Source organism: Elgaria multicarinata, chromosome 4, assembly GCF_023053635.1.
Source record: "Elgaria multicarinata webbii isolate HBS135686 ecotype San Diego chromosome 4, rElgMul1.1.pri, whole genome shotgun sequence".
Classification (NCBI taxonomy): Eukaryota; Metazoa; Chordata; class Lepidosauria; order Squamata; family Anguidae; genus Elgaria; species Elgaria multicarinata.
This window is the reverse complement of record NC_086174.1, coordinates 14,332,335-14,355,854: the sequence shown is the minus strand read 5'-3', so window position 1 is coordinate 14,355,854 and position 23,520 is coordinate 14,332,335. Positions and strand designations below refer to the sequence as shown.

General features: G+C 39.3%; 1 protein-coding gene across 2 annotated transcripts in view; it reads right to left on the bottom strand.

Annotated features, from left to right (window-relative positions):
* Positions 1-1,550: 1,550 nt before the first annotated feature.
* CCDC88A (coiled-coil domain containing 88A) overlaps positions 1,551-23,520 on the bottom strand; it is a 99,284-nt gene continuing 77,314 nt past the window's right edge. Inside the window, exons 27-33 of one of the 2 annotated variants that reach the window (XM_063123821.1) lie at positions 22,386-22,589; positions 22,026-22,097; positions 21,003-21,083; positions 17,286-17,554; positions 14,942-15,404; positions 5,325-5,426; positions 1,551-3,715 (exon numbers count right to left, since the gene is read on the bottom strand). In XM_063123821.1, coding sequence (XP_062979891.1) covers positions 5,362-5,426; positions 14,942-15,404; positions 17,286-17,554; positions 21,003-21,083; positions 22,026-22,097; positions 22,386-22,589 — 1,154 coding nt within the window. In that variant the 3' untranslated portion in view covers positions 1,551-3,715; positions 5,325-5,361. Of the gene's footprint in view, positions 3,716-5,324; positions 5,427-14,343; positions 15,405-17,285; positions 17,555-21,002; positions 21,084-22,025; positions 22,098-22,385; positions 22,590-23,520 lie in introns of those variants that run through there. The other variant, XM_063123820.1, reaches the window with a different exon arrangement.

Sequence of the window (23,520 nt, the reverse complement as noted above, 5' to 3'; positions counted from 1 at the left end):
CTATACAAACAAATTACTTGCAGCCCATAAGCCTTGTCCTCCCAATGAGTTAGGTTTGGGTAAGGGAAGATTGTATTTTAGTTTTTAACGTGGTGAATTATGCTAAAATCACGCACACTACAAAACCTAACCCGTAGTGTTAACCCAGGAATTGTAATGTGCAAAAATAGGTACATATCACAAAAGGCATGATCCGCCATCAACTTCTCTGGCGCAAGCCTCATATAAATAAAATGATGCTCCTGCACAACTCCCCTTAACTTAAAAATACACTTGCGTAAGAGAGGTTCTAGGTAGATAATGCTCACAGAGTTGCCTGTAGAAAGGTAGCGTGCCTGTGAAACCAATTCGTAAGCCAAAACACACATGAATATAAAACAAGTGCAAAGCTCAAAAAGGTGCAAATCTTAAGAAAATAGGTATGGTCAATCAAGAAGACTGGTAAATGCATGAAAAGTACATGATTGTTCCTGAAAGGTCTTAACAAAGCAGCAGAAAAGACCTCAGCTTCTTGGGGGTCAGTTCATACAAAACAAGCTAATTTGTAGTGCTGCCTCGTTATTATCCCAATGAATAACAGGTTTAGGAACATGAACAGGGTGACCATATGAAAAGGAGGACAGGGCTCCTGTATTTTTAACATTTGTATTGAAAAGGGAATTTCTGCAGGTGTCATTTGTACATATGGAGAACCTGGTGAAATTTCCTCTTCATCACAACAAAGCTGCAGGAGCCCTGCCCTCTTTTAAAATGGTCACTCTAGTATAGCTCCTGCAGCTTTAACTGTTGTGTTGAAGAGGGAATTTCACCAGGTTCTCCATATATGCAAATGACACCTGCTGAAATTCCCTTTTCAATACAACTGTTAAAAATACAGGAGCCCTGTCCTCCTTTTCATAGGGTCACCCTAAACATGAACCTACCTAGATTTTTTAGCCACTCTGACAGCCTTTGGATAGATATTTTCCCCACAAAATAGAACTAAAAGATCTATATGAGAAGTGGCTGCAAAGAAATGGCACACTATACACTTCATGGATATGTGATTTGATTCCCAGCCATCCCAGTTGGCAACTCTTCATCATGGCAGAATAATTTCTGGCAAAATGTAGTATCAGGCCTACCTAGATGTGCAGGTAAGCATCTGGATAGATGTCTACCTAGATGCATATAATCATATATATAATGTTCAAGTTTGGTCTTTTAATTCGATAGGATTTTAAATTTTAATTATGGTTGTATGAAGGGCTTAATGTCCCCAGTTTTCAAAGCACTCGCCTCAAAAATGAAAGTGCTCAGAAGCTCATGGGACCTGGCCCTTGGGAAATTACATTATGTTCATCCTTATAGAAGTTGCTTTGAAAGTTCCAGGTCTTTCATTGTAATCAATAGGTAAGAACTATGGCCATGGCTAGACCAGGCCTATATCCCGGGATTGTCCCGAGATCATCCCTGTGCATCCAAATGACACACAGGGTATCCCGGGAGCAGGCAGGGACGACCCCTCCATTTGCCTGGGATAATCTAAGTCCTATAAGTCTGTACTTTGATATACTTTCTAATGATCCTTTCAGAGTCAGATCCAATTCTATTGTGATGTTTGCCTTCGGTCAATTTGATCAACAGGAACTAATTTACTTGAATGAGCTGATGCACCAAGGAGGTTCACATAGATTCTGCACTACATACACACAAGGTGCAGTGACCTGAGTTAGGTAGACCTAGGTAACAACGGTGGCTGCTATGGGTAAGAACAGTATTCTTTGTCTAATAAAGTAAGTGAATTGTTCTGTTGACCTTCATGTGACTATCAGTCTCTTCTGTTCTCCCTACGCTAAAAAAAAATCAAAGACAGCTGAATACACATTGCAAACCTTATAGGTTTACATTTTATTCTGGCAACACCTTCAACATAGGTATGTTAAGCATGCATGTGAATGAATGCATAGACTCAGGAGCTATAGGAAGTACGGGTACAATTGCTAGGTGGCAGCTGAATAGGCCCTCCACACAATCTCACTGTGAGCAGCCCTTTTTTAAGGGTGGGTAAAGGCCTGGGTCACCGGATAGCCAGCTTTGGTGGCTGGACTTGTTATATAGCTTGCTGTATAGGAGTGCACGTCAAACAGCCATGGGTGTGATCAGGTTCTGTATGTGTGGTGCTCCCAGAACTTGATTGGGGTTACTAGCAGTTTTGCCTATCTGTCCCTTGGTGTGACTGCATGTGAGACCTTACAACATGTCTTCCATTTGCCATTAGAGGGAGCAGAATCTATTCTGATTTATCCAAAATAGCATTAGTGATTGTCAGCAAAATCCTGTTGGCTTGTAAATAAGTATTTTACATGTTGTGTGAAATGTTTTTTTTTTTAAAAAAAAAGTGTGTTCAATGTTAATATAGGCAGTGGCCCCAAATTAGCAAGGCCTTGGATATTCTATAACCTTACATGAGGATAGTTTGGCTGAGATAAAAATAAAGTGTGCTGGGATTAAAGATAAGTATGTGCATAAGTATTAGCAGAGTTGAATGAAGCATAAAAGGTTAAATTTGATACATGTCGTAGAAATATAATTAATACATTTAGTGGCATGTAAGAAAATAAGCTTTAAAGTGTAATATAAACCAGGAAAACTTCATGTACATTTCCAAGGATTAACCAAATCTATTTTCTTGTGCTCTTTGCAAGAGTTTAAGACAACACACATACAAAGATTTAAAGAGTACCAACAACATGAATTAACTGTAATGCATATAAAATTATACGGAACAAAAACAGGGTGACTTATTAACAAGCAACCTAATAAAAGGAATGGTTTGAAAAAAGGCTTATGACATTATTTACGTTTGTCTTTTCCTATAAAACTTCCTCTTAAGTCATAACCAGCTCATAACAAAAATCACAAATAAAAAAAATACAAAATATTTAAAGTAAGAATTTTATTCTAGAGTTGGTATTTGTTGAAAACACAAATGGTTTTATTGGACAAAGAAAGTTCCAGAAATATTTCTTCCATCATTTTTCTGCCAAAGATATGAGAATATTATAGTGTAGTATTACTTGTTGCGTAGAAAACATACAGAAAAGATGAATGTAGAATGTGGATTAAAGTGTTCAGTTTTGTTTTCAGGTACCTAAACCATTTCTTCTTGCCATAAGCATCCAAATAAACAGCAGAATCTTGTCTTGCGAAGAGCAACAACATGCAAATTTTGCAAACCCAGGCTGAGAAGCACTAATATGCTTGTGGGGCTCTTTTTTGTACCTGTATTTACAACAAATTCCACAATATACTACAGCCTTTTTTTCCATTTCAGATTTACAGAACTAAATATTAGCAGAAGCAGTAAGCAATTGGTAACTAAGCTGATAAAGGAAGAAAGCAATAATTGGGTTCCTGGAGAAATTCTTGAGACCGCACAACCCTTGGTCCTTAGAGAGATGAAAATTGTCCCTTTATTCAGTAGATCTTAACAGTGCAATGTGCAATATAGTCTGTCTTTTAAAAAATTCAGCAGGAGATGCCAGTACAGTTCCTTGATTCAAGGAAAGAAGAGGTGTATTTCTTGATTGCTCTATTCATGTAGGCCTGTAAAAAATGTCAACTTTTTTTCTTTTAAAAAGAAAACCACACACACCATGATTCCTATAGCCGGATGCCTTGTTACTTCAGAAATAAAGGCTTCATATTGAGATACTGAAGGACACTTTTCTCTCTGTGTTTAGTTGAAAAGTAGAAAGAGAAGAAAGAAAACATAAGAAAAGCATAAAGATGTAGAGGAGATATAAAAAGTAAAGTTACTAAAAGAGCTAGCAGGACACAATAGAAATGATTTAAGCAATGATAAGAAAGGGAGCAGAATGCCAAGAATATTATATTAATGGCATCCCCTGGGCACCACAGAGCAGTTAGTACAATTCCAGGGATTACTCAGAAGCGATCCTGAACCCCTTTGTGTTTAATGTGATTTATGTGGTGTATAGGATTGCAGTATAAACCAATTTGGCTCCACTGGTTCCGTTGTGCTCGTGGGGCCCACCGCTTGTGTAAGGAGGCTTTTAGGCTTCTAAAAGTAACTCCGGAAATAAGCGGATGTGCTTGTTTCTGGATTGGGACAGGCCAGCTGAGCTCCCTACTGCAAGTTCCGCTACCCTGCCCTGCCCCGGAAACCAGCGTTTCTGCTTGTTTCAGGTGGTTCACAATTGCAAAAGCTCTGTTGTGCAAACGGTGGGTCCTGTGAGTGCATGGGCACAATAGCATACTACCCTGTGTCTTTTACTTCTTGTGCATAAGCTTACACAGGGTAGAGCATACATGCAATTCTGTGTAAGTGTAAAGAACACACAAATGGTGGTTATTGGGGGCAGAATGTCGTTTCCTGAAAATTCAGTGTTTGCCCCTAGAATTGGAAAGATATGTTTGCAAATGTGTCTTTCAGGCGATATGGGGAGGGGTAGAGACTGAACAACATTTCCAATATTAGGGAAATGACTTCTGTGCCCTCACCATAACTAGTTAGAACAGAAAAATATATATGCAAAATTATAAAAAACGGCAGCCATATAAAATAAAAGGCATTGTGCTTAATTTATGTCATTTTGAGAATCCAGCTTTTCTTGGCACATAATCTGGATTGCCTAGGTGTAGATTTTTAAATTTTTATTTTTAACTGTGAGGTATTCGTAGCTGTGATCTTATGTCATTTTTTCATTTTAAATGTAATGGGTTTTTCTTTAGTTTCTTCTTAAGGAATGTAAATCAAATTCTAAAAAAAATGACCGACTATATACACTCAAAACAGCTGGTTTCTCAGACACGAGTTAAACAGCTCTGTTTACATAAGCTTTACATCAGCACAGGGTTGCACAGGACACACAAAGCGAACAATAATCAATCACTTTTCAAAGAATTACTTGCTATTGTATATACACCGATACAATTTTGGAGTTGAGTATGGGAAAAAGTAGATTTAAAAGAAGACTGGGAAAGTCCTCACCTGAGTAGATAAAACTAAGGCCGTAGCTAGACCTAAGGTTTATCCTGGGATCATCCCGGGTTCATCCCTGCCTGAGCGCTGGATGCCCTGTGTGGCACTTAGATGAACAGGTTTGACCCCAGGACAATCCTGGGATAAACCTTAGGTCTAGCTACAGCCTAAGTGTTACACTCTGGTTTGGCTTGAGTAGTAAGTGAGATAGCAAGCCAGCAAGCAGTATTGACAACTGTTAATGCAATGTGCACTTGTTCTTATTTGTAAATGATGTTAGTTTTTTCCCCTCTGTAAATGAAAGCGATCTCATTTACATGTTGGGCGGAAAACTCACCACTTGGCCCACATCTCATGTAGTGGGGGTAATAGAACTAGGAGCTTTGTTGCTCCCTAGACCTGCTTTTTGAATGTCTGGTTTCTGGTTTAGCTTCCACATCTGCAGAAGAAAAGCATTTCACATTACTTGTTTAGCAGGAAAACATAAAATGTTCTCACATTGCGACATACATTATTAGTTACCACTGATATTAGGTTTACAAAAATCAAGGAGAAGAACAGGAAGGAAGGTAGGAACAGAACTGATGGTCCTACGAATGATTCCTGCTGATACATTCTCAATAATAAATTGTAAGGGGGGAAATGTATCACCCAAGAGAGGAAAAAAATATTAAGTATAATGCTTAAGAATGAGAAGGAAATGTATGGAACTGTGCTTAAGAACATCAGCAGAGGATGTGCATCTGTTTTATTCACCCTAACCATCAAGTTTGTAAAGCAGGAAGTTATCCTTGCATGCAATAAGATGTAACATGCAAAACCAAATTATCTGAAATTAGCTATTGGCTTAGAAAAGCAAATCTTCAAGCAAGCCTTTTCTTGCAAGCAAGTCAAATGTCCCAATTCACAGCAGAACAATTAATCCAGCACCTCATGCTTCTTTGGGGATAGTGGTCCCATATTTAATTATTTCACTTTAAGGTCAATTCATACAATCAAAAAAAGTGTGAAAATGCATTAAGGGATCCATGTGCAGAAACGGCTCTGTGATTAATTTGCCACCCACCCAATTAATAACATAACCCAAGGTCACCTCAGTATTTACCAATCCTCCTTTCAAAATCTCTCAAGTGATGTGGTAGGATGATTTATGAGATGGATATGTGGTGAAGCAATTGTACAACTAGTTCACTGTGCAGCCAGCTGCAACAAAGTCATCTTTGTATGTCCATAGTCATGTGAATGGGCTTTTAGATTAACGTTTGAAAGGCCAAAATAGACCAGCAGAACTGCACATACAGGAAGGAAGAAATGTATCATCTGTCCTATGTACAGAAGCAACTCTGGAAACATTTAAAAGAAATAATATATAGGCCGAACAAAATGGTCAGTAATGCAATATAGTTTATTTATTTATTTAAAACATTTGTATCCCGCCCTATATCATTAAGATCTCAGGGCAGCCCAGCTCAGCATTATTCTTCATTAGAAAAATGGGTATTGCAATGAGTTTTTATACTGGCCAAAGCAATGGAAATGTACTTGTATGAAAATTCTGGGTAGTATAAGCCACCATTTATTGGCTTATACTACCCAGACTTATGATTTCCAGACTTATTTTTGCTTAAAGTAACAGTCCACAGTAAGCACACATGATATGATTTCCCTCCAATTCTATATTCCATCTTTGGGGAAAAAGACTTTTCTCAGACTAACATGCTATTTTAAATTTCCTGTTCCTAGAACTAAAATGGAAAGGTTGCATCTGATATAACAGAATGCAGAGCAAATACTCTTTTTAAAAAATAAGATAACAAAGTGATCTTATTATTATTGTGTTATGGGGATTGTCTTTTTTTTACATTTCTCAAAATTATCACCACAAACGCTAAGCTATGCTTGCATAATAATGACAATAAAGGCATCTTAAGAACTATGGGTTAGATGCAGACTTATTCAGTCATACTTAAGAGCACACCCACTGAAATAAATGGGTGTCAAGTTAGTTATGACTAACTTAAGTATGACTAGATCTAACTCTATGTGTCTTCTTTGCTAATTAATCGTAAGCCGCTCCAAAAGCCTTTTTTTGGCTGAGGAGCGGGGAAAAATACGATAAATATAAAAAAATATTTTCCTGAATTAACTCAGGCCTTAGTTAGACCTAAGGTTTATCCTGGGGTCATCCCAGGGTCGTCCCTTCCTGCTCCCGGGATCCCCTGTGTGTCATTTACATGAACAGGGATGACTCCGGGACGATCCCGGGATAAACCTTAGGTCTAGCTAAGGCCATAGTCAGGAAATCATTTGGAAAAGTGGATTGCTTACTTCTAACTGTGATTATTCAAGTCCACCTAAAGGTTCTGAGCCTCTGCAGAGTGTTTGGCAATGTCCCTTGATGGGGCTCCCTTGGCATGAGGGCAGGCCCATGATTATGGTGGTGGAAGTACTGCATGGAGCTGCTGTGAGTCATGTGTGCAAACTCACCACTGACGTTATTGTTGTAAACCACCTAGACAGCTTCGGCTATGGGACAGTATAAAAATGAAATAAATTATCATCACCACCACCGCTGACAGGTTGCCTACCCATGGTGGGTAACAAGGGCAGAGAAGTTTCTGAATGGAGCTATAATCCCTGCAAACCTGCCACTGTAATTGTTTGCACATACAGCTCTCAGCCCCATTCAGCACTGTCCCCAGTCCTTGCCAGCTGCCATGGATAGGCAAGCAGGCAGCCTCCCAGCACTGGAAGGAGAATCACTGGACCATACAGCACTCCAGTGGCCACCCATCTTCTTTCTCCCAAGTGTATCTGGCTCCTGACAGTGTTGGGAGAAGCAATTGTGGGAGGGTAAATGGAGTTCACTGCAGCCGCCAAAGCTGGCACCTCACTTTTCAGCACAATATTTTGTTTATTGTTGTTTTGAAAATTGTGGCATCAGCCCCAGTGGATCCTCTTGGGCTCCAGAATTTCCATGACCATCATAGGTGCTGACACCAGGCCTGCTTTTGGCAGATGCTCAAAGGGTGTGGCTCCCGGCTTTCTGCTCTGTTCCCAACAGACCATTGCAGCAACACTTTTGACATGAAGGCAAAATAGCTGGATCCACAATGCTATCAATTTTGAGACTGAGGATATCGGGGTGGAGAATCTGACCTTGGTTCTGAGAGAGAAGGCTTGATGCTTTCAGAAGATGACAGTAGTTTATCTCCCCAATAGTGGGCGAACAGGAGCAGGGTCATGAACAACAGTTGTCTCAGCCACCACAGCTGGTGAATATACAATTCACCCTTGTCCTGGTTTATTTTCACAACTGTTCTTGTTATTAGCAGGATTGGGTAAAACAGGTGATTCTCATCACACCTGAAGAAAGCATCTTCTAGCAATTGCCTCCACCTGTCCAGCTGCAAAACCAGCAACACTGGTGGTTGGGAAAGGCATCTATTTGCAGCATCCCCATTGGTGGGACAGATTCTGGACTGCCCACTGTGCAAGATTCCACTCACAGGAGCAGTGACTGTGTGACTGAGGAGACCCATAAGGTCACTGTCCTTATCTCTGCAAGATGGACTGTCACAGATATGATGCCTTGGGTAGGAACCAATCCCACAAATGTATTGCCAGAGGAGTCCTTGACCCAGTTCTGCCTTGTTTATGTAAAAGACACTAACCACATTGTTGGTGGTTACCTAGACAACCTAATCCTAAAGGGAGATTTTGAATGCCCTCAGGGTTTTGATGACTGCAAGTAACTAAAAGATATTTACATGAAAACCTGGGGTTCTGCTAGGGACCATGTGGCACTGTTGATTCTCAGTTCGTTGCAGTGGGCCCCCAACTCTGATGAGATGCTTCACATATGATTATTGCTGTAGGCGATGAGGAGTAAATGAAGTTCCAAAAAGTAAATTACTGGGATGTGTTCAACACAGCAAAGTACACTGAGCCCAGAAGGGTGGAGAAAGATGTCTGGCCTGGGAATCTATGCCTGGACAAACACATCCAGAAACCAGCATTGCAGGGGCAGCATCTTTAGACAAGGGGAAAGGATAACAGCTGTTGTAGAGGCTATGAGCCAGAGGACCAGGAACATATAAATGTGGACAGCTGGATGGAGGGCGTCCACATCAGCAACTAACATGGTCATTTGACCTCTGCTAGAGGACAGATATGCATGATCACTGAACAAAGTCCAGGAGGGCAGCTATGAATTAGAGATAATGCAGTGGTGTCAAGTAAAACTTTGCTGTATTGACAGATGTCCAGAGTTTTGAGACGCGAAAATGGCAAGATGATCAGCCAGCTGGCTGTAATAGCCAGGCTATGTAAAGGGACACAGAAATCGCTGACAATGAAGAAGATATGCAGCGACAACAGCCATGCACTTTGTAAACACCCTGGGAGCTGTTGCTAGTCTGAACAGAAGAATTCTGAAACACAAATAGTGATTTCCCAGAGCAAACCAAACAGTTGGTTTGACTGGATATATAGAAATGACCATCCTTTAGGTCAGAAGTAGGCAACCTTGTGCCCTTCAAATGTTTTGGACTATAAATCCCATAATCTCTAGCTTGCATGGTCAGGCCTTATGGGAGTTATAGTCCAAAACATCTAAAGGACACAAGTTACTTGCCCCTGTTTTAGGTCTGTGGATGTAAATTAAGTCCTGTTGGAGGAAGGTAAGGATGTTGGAAAAAGTTATCTTCCTGAACTTCTTCAGCCACATGAACACATGGATATCTCAAAGACCAGGACTGGTTGAAGGCCTACAACTTTCATGGGAATGGTGAAATTCTTTGAATAGAAGCCTAGAAGCCTGCAAGCATCAGTTCCATTTGCAAAGAAGGGTTTAGATCATCTCCTCTAAAAGCAGAAGACAGTGAGATTATATGGAATGTACACTCTGGTGGAACCAAGGAGGACTCAATCACATACGCCATGCGAATGATGGTGAATACTCAATGATCTGTGATGATGGTATGCCATGCAGAACTGATGTGCTGAAGTCTAGTCTCAAACACTGGAGGGCACAGAATCAAAGTCAGTGCTTGGAGCCATCCCTCACATTGTAATGGCGAAATGACCTGTGCCTCAGATGACTGACTGGAAGACTCTCCCTGGTGAAACAGACACAGTACTCATAGAAGAGCCTCTCTGCCATGGGTGAGAATGCCAGAAGAACTCCAGAAGGGGGTTGGACTCGATGGCCTTATAGGCCCCTTCCAACTCTACTATTCTATGATTCGATGAAGATCCTGGCCTAGACCCATTTGTTGTACTGTGGAATAGAGCTTCTGCACCCGGTCCAAGGTATCATCAACCTTACCACTGAAGAGACCTTTCTTATCAAAAAGCAAGCCCTTGATAGGAGAGTGAGCCTCCTGGATCAGAGCCGAGAGCAGCTAAGCTGTCAAAGTGGTCAACACACACTGAGTGGTGACAGTCAACAGTGTTGGGCTAGTTGATCATGGCTGTTACAGGATAATACTAGCAAAACTCCCTATGGTTCAAGCAAAACCACCTTCTGCTGTGATGGTAATGTAGCATATGGTCCCATCTTTGAAAAAAAATGAGGCCGACTGAAGCCCATAAGGTCAGAATAAAGGTCAAGCAAGAGTGGGAATGGCAAGATAAGCAGTCATCCCATCTGGGGTGTGTGCGCAATATCTTTGATCTGCCCTTCTGAGGTGGATACAATGACTTGGATCTCTGCCATGTACTTTAGAGAATTCTATTCAGGAAACAGGTGTTTGAACTTCTCCAAGTTCAGTCAAGGGGAAGTGAAGCCTGAGTCAGAGGTGTCTCAGTTAGATGGTCCTGAGGCACTAGCTTATCTCTTTTTCTTCTTAGGCGCTTGCTTTCACCTTACACCTTTGTGTCTGATAAGCCAGGTAGACATCCTTCCTAGGTTGTTGATGTAACTGCCACTGTGATAAGTTCCAGATCCAATGTTGGCATCAGGAAATTTATAGTTGCACCTGATGTAGAGGCAACTATCGTGTGGGGTGATAGCTCAGTGTTATAAAGCACATGTTTTGCATGCAGATAATCCCAGGTTCGATTCCCAGCTTCTCCAGATAGGACAAGGAAAGAATCCTGCCTGAAACCCTGGAGAGCTATGCTAGTCAGTGCTGACAATACTGGGCTAGATGGACCAATAGTCTGACTCAGTATAAGAACATAAGAAGTGCCATGTTGGGTAAGACCAAGGGTCCAAGTAGTCCAGCACACAGTGGCCAACCAGCTGTTGACCAGGGACCAACAAAGCAGGACATGGTGCAACAGCACCCTCCCACCCATGTTCCCCAGCAACTGGCGTACATAGGCTTACTGCCTTTGCTCCTGGGGTTAGCACATAACCATCTGGGCTGGAAGCCATTGATGGCCTTCTCCTCCAGGAATGTAATAACCCCCTTTTAAAGCCATCCAAATTAGTGGCAGCTTCCTATGTTCCTAGAGGCTGTATCCACTCCCACAGAGGACAGTGTCATAGCTTGACTAGAGAACACCATAGCACCAGAGACTGTGCTCCTTGGCCTGCAGAAATTACTCAGTTCCATCCATTCAGATACGGATGGAACTGTGGGCGAACAGAGTTGCATTGCCCAATGGGCTTTAGGGAATTTCATTTCCGTGTTCACCATTGAAAGGGCCTGCTCCCACAATGTTGATCAGGGGCAGAATGAGTGATTTTGGTGTATCTCTCTGGTGAATCACCAATGGGGGCACGTATCTATATATATATGCTAAATATAAGAGGAAGAACAATACTGGAGAAGGAGGATTAATATAGGAAAGCAACACAGGACAAAGGTCCAGCTCACACTCTCCTCAGAAGATCAAAGCAAAAGTACCTACCAATACAAAAAGGAACTGAATGGAAAGAAGGGAACAACAGCCCTTGAGCATGCTCTGTAGGGGCTGGGAGCAGGCAGTTCTGAACTGTACTCTGCACAGGTGGAGAACCCATACGTGGGATTGCACAAAGCAGCAGCAAAATGTTATCAATGAGCATTTACACAGTTGTGTAACCCTGTGTTTTGGGAAGCAGGATATTTGAAATATAAGGAAGGGTTCTTAGTATTTGTGACGAACATTATTTCTGGTAAACCCGCTCTTCCTCAAACCTCTCTGTATTCTTTTAATGTAGCCCAGACAAAAAACCCAGTTGAAAAATGAGACTAAGAAAATTTGCTCCCATTGAAATAAATGGGATTAGAGTGGTTTATTTAAAATACTTTAATTTATCCAACAGTAAAGATTCAATTATTTGTGTTTATTTTTTTAAGCTGAGGACAGGAAAAGCAAGTCCTTTAATGTTGGGTCTCTGGGATAGCTCTTTGGACACACCCGAACTTTGAGTTCTTCCTGTACCATTCTGCTTTTGCTATTCCTGGAAGCAATCTCCAGTCCCTTTTTGAGAGTGTTTTTGTGCACTTTAGAAGGCTACCTATTGAAATTAAAATAAACATGTTTCATTTTCCCAGAAGCTTCATTTTCCTTATATAAGTTTTTAATATATCCCCCTACTTTAAATACTGGTAGTAGTTCGCCATTTAATAAAAATGGCATGGTAAGGATCCAAAGAACTACATAACTATTTCTGCGCATGCAAGAGGGAATGGACTAATTTTTCTTAACAGCAGTCCACTGTACCACATGGTGATGGTATTGAACATTTTTTGAAATAGAGATTTCACACATTAACTGCTTTCATGAAATTTCAAGCATTGGCACAGATCAACATGTTTCAAAAGCATTTCTTGTATTTATGAAACTTGCTCATTATGCCCAAGAAAGCGTTACGCTTATGTTACCTGAATAGCATAACATAACAATTCCCTTAATTCAAATCAGATTATGGGTCACCTATACTGACTGGCAGCGGCAGTTCTCTAGCATTTCAGACAGGAATTGTCCCAGCCCTACCGGGACACACCAAGGACTCTCCCTTCAGTCAATTCCACATCACATACCATTTTAGAAAATGAACGGGCTTTCAAACGCAGCTTGTGATATGGCATGGCATTCTTCTCTACAAAGGAAAAAAGTCAACCCAAGACTTTGGGCATGACTAAAGTAGTTGGATCTTGGGCCAATTTTTAAAAAACATGCTGGGAGAGATCCAACAGTGTCTGGCCACAAGCACTATTTACATTGTTCTAGTGAAAACCAACGCTTGTGCACATCAATAACATTGGCCAGCATGACAGGTTTCCCAGGAGACCTGGTGTACAAGCAAGTGCTATTGACGTTGTAGAAGCCTCCGTTGGATCCTTCCGACAGTGTAACATTTCTAATCAGCTATTAAATCCCTGAACAGAAAGAAGGATACCATCATTCCATTTTATTTTTTATTTTAAATACATTGTAAAAATTCAGATAAAGCTATATAATAAAAATCCAGATAAAGTTCTATAGACAAGACAATACACGACCACGCAAGTACATCAAGCACGGGACAGAAAAGCATGTAAAAGGGAAAGAGATGAAGAGGGTCGGTCGGTCTTTCCTGTGCAACTATGACATTTAACTGTGTATCGTTAAACAAAAAAAGTTCCACCATTTAGGCTTCCAAACTGCAATGCTTCATCAGTATGAACAGAAGTTCATATTTAGGGTGCAAACCACAGTCACTGAGTATTTTGACTATGACTTCTTTCTTGAGTAGAATTTATACAAACTCTAAGTAAAAAAATCTAGAGATGCAAAGTCCCTTCTGCATTTTTTCACTAGTAAGAGGGGGAAAGGACACTTTTGCTCAAAGGCCTCAATCTAGCTAAAGTCTGTCACAGCTAAATTACAATCTTAAATACACTTACATGGAAGTAAGTCCCAGTAAACAAAGTGGGGCTTACTTCCATGTAAACTTGCATGAGACTATGTTTATGTTATTAAGCAACGGGATTTAAATTGGTCACAACTAAGTTGTTCCGTTAGGTTTAAATCAGTCACAACTGACTTTTGAGCTGGACTGGGCACAAAATGTATAATCCACATGATACTGGTGCATCTGAAAGGAAGAGAAACTTTTGCTGAAAGTTACCTGTTTTTTTGTGCTGTTTCTCGCACAGCACCATGCAACTGGTTAGCATGCATCCAGCAATGTACATAAAATAAAATATTTGTAACAAATAGAAAACAAAAATACAGTTAGCTTGAATTAAGGCTTTTAAAAGGCATGCAGAAAATACAGTTAATGTTTCATGCAAGCTTTGGCATGGTTACAATTATACATTCATCCACATGCTAAGAAAAAAAAGGTGATTTCTTCATCTCCATTCAGAGAAAAACATGTATACCTAGCTAATATCCTAGCTAGTAAACCATTTAAACATGGCCTAAACCTGTTAACATTAACAAGAACATCCACATTTTATAGGAGGGATTATTTAATATTATATATGTTATATCATACACAACCATATTCATACCAAACAGTCTGAGTATCTTCAGAAACTGGTAAGGGGGATTCACTGTCACAAGTGATTGCCTGGGCAAGGGTAGTAAATTCACTACTAGTTTGATTCACCTCTATGTTTCTGTCATCAGATTTCTGATTCTCAGAAGGAAATTTGTGATCTTTCTGTGGAAATTTCACTGACGAGTCAAATGTCTTATCAGCTGTTTTCGATAAAGGCCTTTGGGGCAATCCGCTAACATTGCTGACTAACTCAGTGTTAAGTGCCAAAAATGGCCTGGACAAACGGACGGTAGACAATGGATTGATAAAGCTTGTTGATGTGCCCGACTTATCACTATACACATTACTACAAGAAAATGTTTTAGCAATAAAATTTGTCTCACCTGTCCTTGAATTCCTAGGCTTTTCTGAATTATATGCAGAGTGTTCTAGTGTAGCTATACTACCCACGTCATTTTCTGACAAGGTAACTACAGTATAAGGTGTATAATTAAAAACAGAAGACTGTTGATGAAGACTGTACTCACTAGAAGCTGATGCGATGCTTCTGTCAGCTGCAGGTGGAGTTGGGTCAATGGATACCGGCTGCCTAGTGTCCTTAGATAAAAAATCATGGATGCTTGTCCTCCGGGTAGTTCCTTCTGCTGTTGAAATCACATTGCTTGCACGAGGTAATGTAGCATAAGGATTGCAATCTTTTGATTGTCGCTGTGATTGCATGTTTTCTTTAACAGACTTGGTCCTTCCTTTAGTGCCCACAGTAAGTGTTTTTGAAGAGTTCGAGAAGTTGGGATCTTCCATTTTACGAGAACTGGGCCTTACTAACTTTCCATCAGAGAACTCCATTGTGCTTTTCACACTCTGTGATCTGGCAATACCACTGCTGCCTGATGACTGTTTCCTTAGCTTCTCTCTTCCTGCTAATTCAGCATTTTCAGAAAAAATTTTCATTACTTCATCCAAAAGATTATCTTGGCTTGAGGACTTGATCTGCAAAAGAGATCCAAACAACTTATTCTGTTACCTAGTTTCATTTTTCAAAGTGCAAAGAAAATAGTTTTGATAACTTCTGCAGCACTAACATGCAAAACTACTATGCATGTTCCAACTTATAGAAATTGCTGATATTTATGTTGTCACACAACTCTAGTAGTTTTATGTACATGCTAATCTTTTTTAATTGCACAGGATTTACATATTCATGGAGAGCCACAATTTCTTTCCCCCCTTCAAATATACCACTCTATAGACTGAATGAAAAGAAATATTCCTACCTTAGCATTTTGATTTCTGTGAATAGTTCCAACTTATTTTAAAATGAATGCAAGTATCACTTCTTCTTCAAGCTCATAAAGCTCAACCAATCATGACTATTTCACTTCCAGATCATTCTCACTATTAAAAACTTCCTTAGCTATCTGAACATCATGTACAAGAGAGTGTAAGCCTGAAATCATTGTGTCGGCTTCCGGATTTGGAATTCCCAGTGGGGAGTATTTGGAAAAAATCCAAGATGCAAGAAAAACACTCAAAAGATTGCCTTTCCTTTTCAAGGGTCTCGTTTTAGAGCCAGTCCCTGAACACCAATGGACCTGCAAATTTTAATTTAGAAGCACCACGGCATTTGCTGAAGCCTCTTTCCCAGCTCAAGAGGTTAACCACCCTCCAGTAAGCTGAGAAAATTAGTGAGCCTTTGCTTCAAAACACTGGAAAACGCACAAGACAATAAATTAGTCCTAACTTGGCAACATATCTATCTGATACAAACCTATTTGAGAGCAGACAATTACACTCCCTGGTTTAAAAAATAAACAGGAATCACTTTATTATTTAATTGAACTACTCAATCTATTCAACTAGCATAAGGGTGGGAACGATTTCGTCAATAAAAATATATATACAACCTCTTTCAAAACCAGAATACTGGTAACTACCCTCGGTATTTTCAACAGTCGCAAACATGAAAATGGGAAGCCATGTGTTTAAGTGTTAAATCCTTAATTTAAGGTCAGACATCATCACTATAAAAAGGATTTCTGAGGGAGTATATTTTAATGCTCAAGAACTTGGCATTAGCATACATCCACACCCACTAGTTTTTTGACATAGAAACAGAAGAGGCTTTAGACATTCCAGCTCAGTTCAATCATGATGGGATGCAAATTATTCACTGGAAATTTTAGGGTAAGGGGAAATAATGGGGGGAAGGATAAAGAAAATCAAACCACTTATGTCAGATAGCTCTGAGAATAATCCAAATCATTTCAAACGTGTCAAAATCTGATGCCATTCCAGTTCAAGTTATGCAGTTGAGAACCAGATTTGTATCATCTCAGCATGATGCATGTGGTGAATTTACACACTAATATTGTTCACAAGCAGTACAGAAAAGCCCTGAGATTAAAACATTAACTTGTGAGTAATTTTGGCAATGGCATGACCTGAAGGTAAGAGTAACCTGGCAAGGGTGCTGGAAAAAGTGTTTAGGGCTTGGGAATACCTGTCAAGTTGCACTTTGGAATATACGTTGCAGTGGAACGGAGACTGATTTTATGTAGACCACGTCAACTCACCCCTTAGAGTTCATAGAATGAACACCCACATCCTAACATTTTAATTTATATATATGTTAGCCCATGCATACTTTGCGGAATAGTTTTCCCATTAAAAAGTTCAGAATATGCTAATTCCAGGACATTATTTAATTCCTACTCCATGTGTTAATTATTTTCCTCTGAATTTTCCTAATAAATCCTGACTGTTGTTCTTAGCATTTCTTTCACTGGACTTCAAATCTCAGTGTCATGCAACCCTAAAATCATATTCAGTATTAGGTTCTGCCTCCTAAAGTTAAATAAGTTTTCAACATACCTCAGTGGAAGTAACCTTATTACTTTCTTCCAAAAACTGCTGCAGAGTAACCACTTCACTTCCTGGTGAGTCAGTCTTAATTCTCCGTGTACCTTGTCTATCCACTGTTTCTGTCATTTTATGATGGATCATGGGGCTAGACCTGGTGTGGCTTTTCAGATACTGGATGGGACTGCTGCTGCTGCTGGACCATGCTTCGTGATCATGAAGCAAGCTAAATTCTCCACTGCTGTGACTTTGAGGCCTGCTTTGGTTATTAACTGCACCTGCTTTTAAGGTAAACAGTATTGACATCTTTATTATATGAGATAGATTACGCACACACTTTAACAAGTATATTCTGATTGAGATCCAATGCATTGTGAGATGTTTTAACACAATGAAAAGTCAATTGTCATAAGGTACTCAAACACGTATTGAGAAGCTACATGAGAAATAGAAGTTTATTTCACTGTCTTACCTGTTATGGCTCTTAAATGTGACATTTCATATTTTCAGTTAAAAAACAAACTAACGTCAATTTTTATTTTCTCTCAATAGGACACTAAATATATGCATCTATCTTTATGACTCTGTTTAGTTCAGCTACAAAAAGAAAATGTTGATGTCCGCTACTATCTATGAAATACTATAAAAAGTACATGTAAAAGATGGAATACGAACAATGTTTCTAGAAACATTTCTAAAGGTTTCTTTAAAAGGTATTCTACCTAGAGTCAGTTTCAGATCGCCATGACTATGGCTGAAGGAGAAACATCACATTCTGCACAAAATAAAGGTTGAAGAAATGCTAATTCAGCTTGTTTCTTAAACACTAACCAACAGGAACACGACCTTTGTGTTATTCTGAGTTAAAGCTGAAGTAAAACATGCAGTGTATTCTATCAATTCTGCTGACTGTATGTAATCTGCAACATACATTAATGGAAGGAATCATTTATACTGGAATCTAAAAAAAAGTATATAATATTTATAGAGCCACATGGTCAATATTGTATGTCACAAAAATCTTACCAGTGTACATAAACTTATGAAATTATAAAAGATTACAAGTGAATAACATATCAAAAATGAGGCTCAAAACATAAAAACTATTTACAATTTATCACACACACACACACACACACACACACACACACTCTATTGCTATTATTATATTTATTTGCCCAATACTGGGACTTAAGGCGGCCTTACAAAATTTAAAACATATACAATTTAAAACCTATGAAAAGAAATATACATTTTTTTAAAAAAATATTACAATATTAAAGCATTAAGCATTTAAAATACATGACAATTTTACAAGTCCTTAACAAAGGCCTGCCGGAACAAAGAAGTTTTTGCCTGCTTCCAAAAGCCCATCAAGGAGGGAGCCAGTCTAGCCTCTCCAGGAAGAGAGTTCCAGAGCACTGGAGCAGCCACCGAGAAGGCCCTCTCCCATGTTCCCACCAAGCGCGCCTGTGAAGATGGTGGGACTGAAAGAAGGGCTTCTCCAGAAGATCTTAAAGCACGGGCAGGCTCATAAGGGAGAATACGGTCTTCCAGATAACCTGGACCCAAGCCATATAGGGCTTTATAGGTCATAAATATTATATATGAAAGTAAACATACTTACTAAACAAAATGCAAGGTATCACTTTTATTTCATGCCCTTCAGCCTCCTATGCTTTGTTAACTCCGAGAAGATGGTGGTTATTTGAATGCACAGAAAGCAATTGGAAAGCTGTTTTTCAAAGCACTATTGCAAGATCAAGGGACTCATTAAGGCTGAAGGGAGTGACTGTATTCAACCTCAGAATCTACCTTGCTTCTCTCTTTAAAAGAATCCTGCCAGTGTTTTTCTTTACTATTTCTACTGCCCAAAAAGAGGTGGTTTTTTTTAAATCTTATGAGCTTTATCTTTCCAGTGTTGTACTAATGGTGCTCCCATGATTCCACATTTAATGTTACTAATATGTTCTCCTATTCTGATCTTAAGATTCTTTGTTGTTTTTCCTGTATATAATTTCTTGCAGGGACAAAGTATACCATACACAAGAAACTCATACGTGATAAGTTGTAAATAGTTTCTTATGTTTTGGTAAGATTTTTGTGACATACAATGATGACATAAATATTATACATTGTGTGTTTTTTTAGATCACCCTGAGAAAGGACCCAAGAGTCCAAAATGCGTCGTATATTATAATAAACAATATCCTTTCTTCTACCCCTTTGCCTTTGGCTTTTTTGGCATCACTGTTGGGGTTCCCTTTTTTTGGCTTTAGCCTCTAAACAAGCCAGCACTCCAGGTTGAAAAGTTCCACTCAACGACTTATGATCTAGCTGATCATAGTTTGTTGATTAAAAGAAGAACCCAGGAGCGTGCAGGAGACAGCACACTTGCTCATTCCCACTCATGCACTGCAAAAACTCCCACTGTTGTGTGTGAGCTGCATGTAATTTTGTCACAACAGAAGAGGCAGAGCATCCTGTCACATGTGTCTAAAGTCCTAGAACCAAGAAACAGTAAGCTCATCATCTGTCCTCTTGGTTCTTCTCATCTGTAACTCGGAACTTGGCAGCATGGATCCTTCTCTCCAACCATCTACATACTTATTTAGCATTTTGTCCATCTCTCCTCTTCTGACCTTTCCCTCTTTTTATTCAATGGGTCTCATTTTTCTCCACTTCCATTGTTCTCTTCCCTACAAACTACTGTCCTCTTGCACTTCATCCCATATGAAGTGCATTGAGCAGGGGGTTGGACTCGATGGCCTTGTAGGCCCCTTCCAACTCTGCTATTCTATGATATTCTCAGTCTTCTCCATCCAGCCCATTAGCATCTTATGAGCACTAGCCTCTCTCTTCCCACCATCTTTCCTACAAATTCCATTCCCATTACTTCCGTTACTTTTCTCCTATTCTCCTTTTGGCAACAGTTTCCCTAATTGTGGTCATGCACATTTTAACTTTAAAATTTCTCTTGACTTGCTAACATTTTGGAGCCATACATTTAGATCTGCCTCGAAGGCCCTTCTCCAGGTCTCCCCACCATCAGAGCTGAGATAGGGCCTTTTTCGTGGTGGCAAATTGTCTCTGAAACGCTCCAAAAAGAGATTTGCCTAGCACTGAATTTGCTGTCTTTTGGGGGCTAGATGAAACCTTTTTATATTCATAGGCCTTTTAGATTTGATGGTCATCTAGTTTATGCTACTGCTGTACTTTATAGAATTCGTATTACTTCTGGTTTTTACATTGTAACTTGCTCTGGAAATCTCCGTATTGATGAAAAGCTGTATTAAATGTTTAAAACGTAAATAAAATTGTACTTATTACAATTCAGGAGATGAGATTAGTGCCCACTACACAGGAGGAAAACACAATGTTTTTTCTGTTTAACATTATATTTGTTTGGAGGCTAAAAATGATTCGGAAGTATTTTCCCTACAGTACATTATAATATACCTAAATATACTATCTATAATGGGAAGCAGATTAGTGGGTAGAGTCAGCAGGTTGCACATATGGATAGATGAAGATCTGCAATATTCAATATTCATTCCCTTTTTTAATTGATTTTTTTCAGACATATAGCCCACTCTATTCCAAAAATTTGCTTAAAAAAAAATGCAATGTATAAAATGGTCAAAGGAAAAAAAGCATGCCATGGTCTTCCTCCCCCACCCCCAAAATATGGAGAACGAAGCACATGTGTCAATTTGCCTAGAAGCATACCTTTGACTTCATGGAGTGAGGCATTATTATTGCTATTGCTAGTGGATGTTCTGCCACTATCAAGGCTGGCTGGTCTGGAAGCTAAATGAAAAAAATCAGTAGATAGCATGAAGCACATACCATAGCAGATGACACTGTGCCTGGTACATTCTGCTCATAGAATGCTCTGAAGCAGGAAATCATGCACTACTGATATCGCATAAGCTGAACATGCCCACTGTCAAAGTGCAGTTTCTTACAGGTGAGAAAAAAGGAGTTTCTAGGCAGCCCAAGATGAGTTTTGAAAAGGCCACTACAGGAGCAAGTACGGTACACAGGAAGGAACAGAAAAATAGAATGCATGTTTAGAATCGGAACTGTTTCATTGGTAGGAAGAACCGGGATTTTCTAAAGGAATAATGCGGCAACATGCAGAAAATTAGTTATGACTGAGGCAACTTACAATAGATTTGACATGGAACTCTGCACACAGCAGAAATGCCACCAACAGGAGGAGTAAGAGCATCTCCACAATGAATGTCCTTTACTCCTAACCAATACAAGCACAGAGGTGGTGTTAATATGTTTTTAAAATACTGCACTACTTTGATTCACATTGGTTTTATGTTCATTTGTAGAAATTTTATTTAACTGATTGCTATTTCAGCTTTATGTATTTTACAATTTTGATACTGGAGAAAATACATTAATTAATACAATTTTGGGAAACAGATTTCTTAACAATTGAACTCTTAAGATATTCAGGATTGAGGGAAGAGGGGGAAGAAATCTGGATCCTGTTCAGGTGCACTTCATACTCAACAGAGAATGAAAGGAAGGGGGGGGGGGAATCCCGTACACTTAGATGAGATGCAGGGAGAAGGTGAGGTGCAAGAGGGGTGGGAATGGGAGATGGCGAGAGAGAAAAATAACAAGTCAACATGCACATTTGCAACACTAGACATTTTCTAGCTCTGAATAAACTTCATTAGCATTCCCATAATAGGTCCACTGTTCCGCACTCCTTTAAAGTGGAAATCTTACCATGAATTCTTGATCCTGTACTAGAATCGTCACTAATTCCTTGTGGACTTACATCTTCAAAAGATGTAGCATCTAGATGGAACACAAACATAATTTTGTTGCAAAAGCATAATTATGAATTTATCATCTGTAAATTGCTCTGAGATATTTTACGTCTGACTGATTGTTATTTCATGTTCCCCCAATAAAAGCTTTACAAATAAAACAACTTTCCCCCATCCTATTAATTCGTAGGTCTGTAATTCAGTTATCCCAGTTATTTGCTGGAAAAGAATGTGAAATATGGAGCACAAACAGATTCCAACAACGCAACTGTTACCAACACAACCACACCACACCGTGAAAAGGTTCTACCTATACCTTTATTATTAAGCAACTGCTTGGATCTCAAGCCTGCAGCAGAGTTGACAGTTGCAAAGTTGATGGATGTAGTAGAGAAGGCCATAGATCCCAATTCTTTTCTCCTTTTACCCGTAGATAAATCATCAGGACCCTCCAGATGCTCAGAACTACCTGTCCATTGCCCTCCTGCTAGGACCATGGACTGCATCAGGTCATTCATGGCTGGGATGCAAATGAAAGCAAATGAATCAGCATGGTTCAATGTTTTTTTTAATTCTTATTTTGCACTGTAAAATGCGTCACATTTATCTAAGCATCAAAGTATACTGAAAGCTACAGTCCACGAGAACATATATGTTGCAACATGCAATTGGCTAAATGAATGAAAAGTGTTAAAAAGCCAAAGCCTTCTTGTAGATATGATTGTAATTGTTTTTATTAGCTATAACCGCCATGCTTGCGCTGGAATGCTATACAATAGATAAATATATGTTAGAAGCTCTGATATGTTTTGCCATGACAAAATGGAATGAACAGGGTAGATGAGCAGAAGTGCTAATACAAAGTCAGTGTTGGCAATGATAAGGGGGTCCCCTTCAGTGTAGGCTTTTGCAAGAATAGGCTATTTTGCATGACACTAGAGAGAAGGATCTGAAATAAATGAGTCCTATGATAGCTATCTTTAGACATTGGGTCCCCCATCTTTTTAAAGAACATTTCATACTGAAAAATAAATGATAGAAATACTTGGTTTTCCCCTCCCTCCACCCTGCAACTTGAAATGTCAAAACATTTGAAAGGAATAGCAGGCTACTGTTTATCTTTGGACTGGTTTTTAACCAGATGACTTTATAGATTTGTATTTGATGTTAAAAAACTGATGTCAGAATGGGATTCAAAATTTGCAAGTGTATTTAGTGTATGGGTATCTTTATATACACATACATTATGCATATATGTTCAAACCCATGTAATTTCCATAACTTGAACATATACATGTGCATTTGTTGTGTGTATATGTAAATATATGGACGCATATAAATACATATATATTATTTATACATCTCAATAGTTATGTGCATTGAGTGTCAAGGTGTTTAAAAACATTGCTTCAGCTCCTTGTATTATAGCAGGACTTGCACTTTGCAAAATA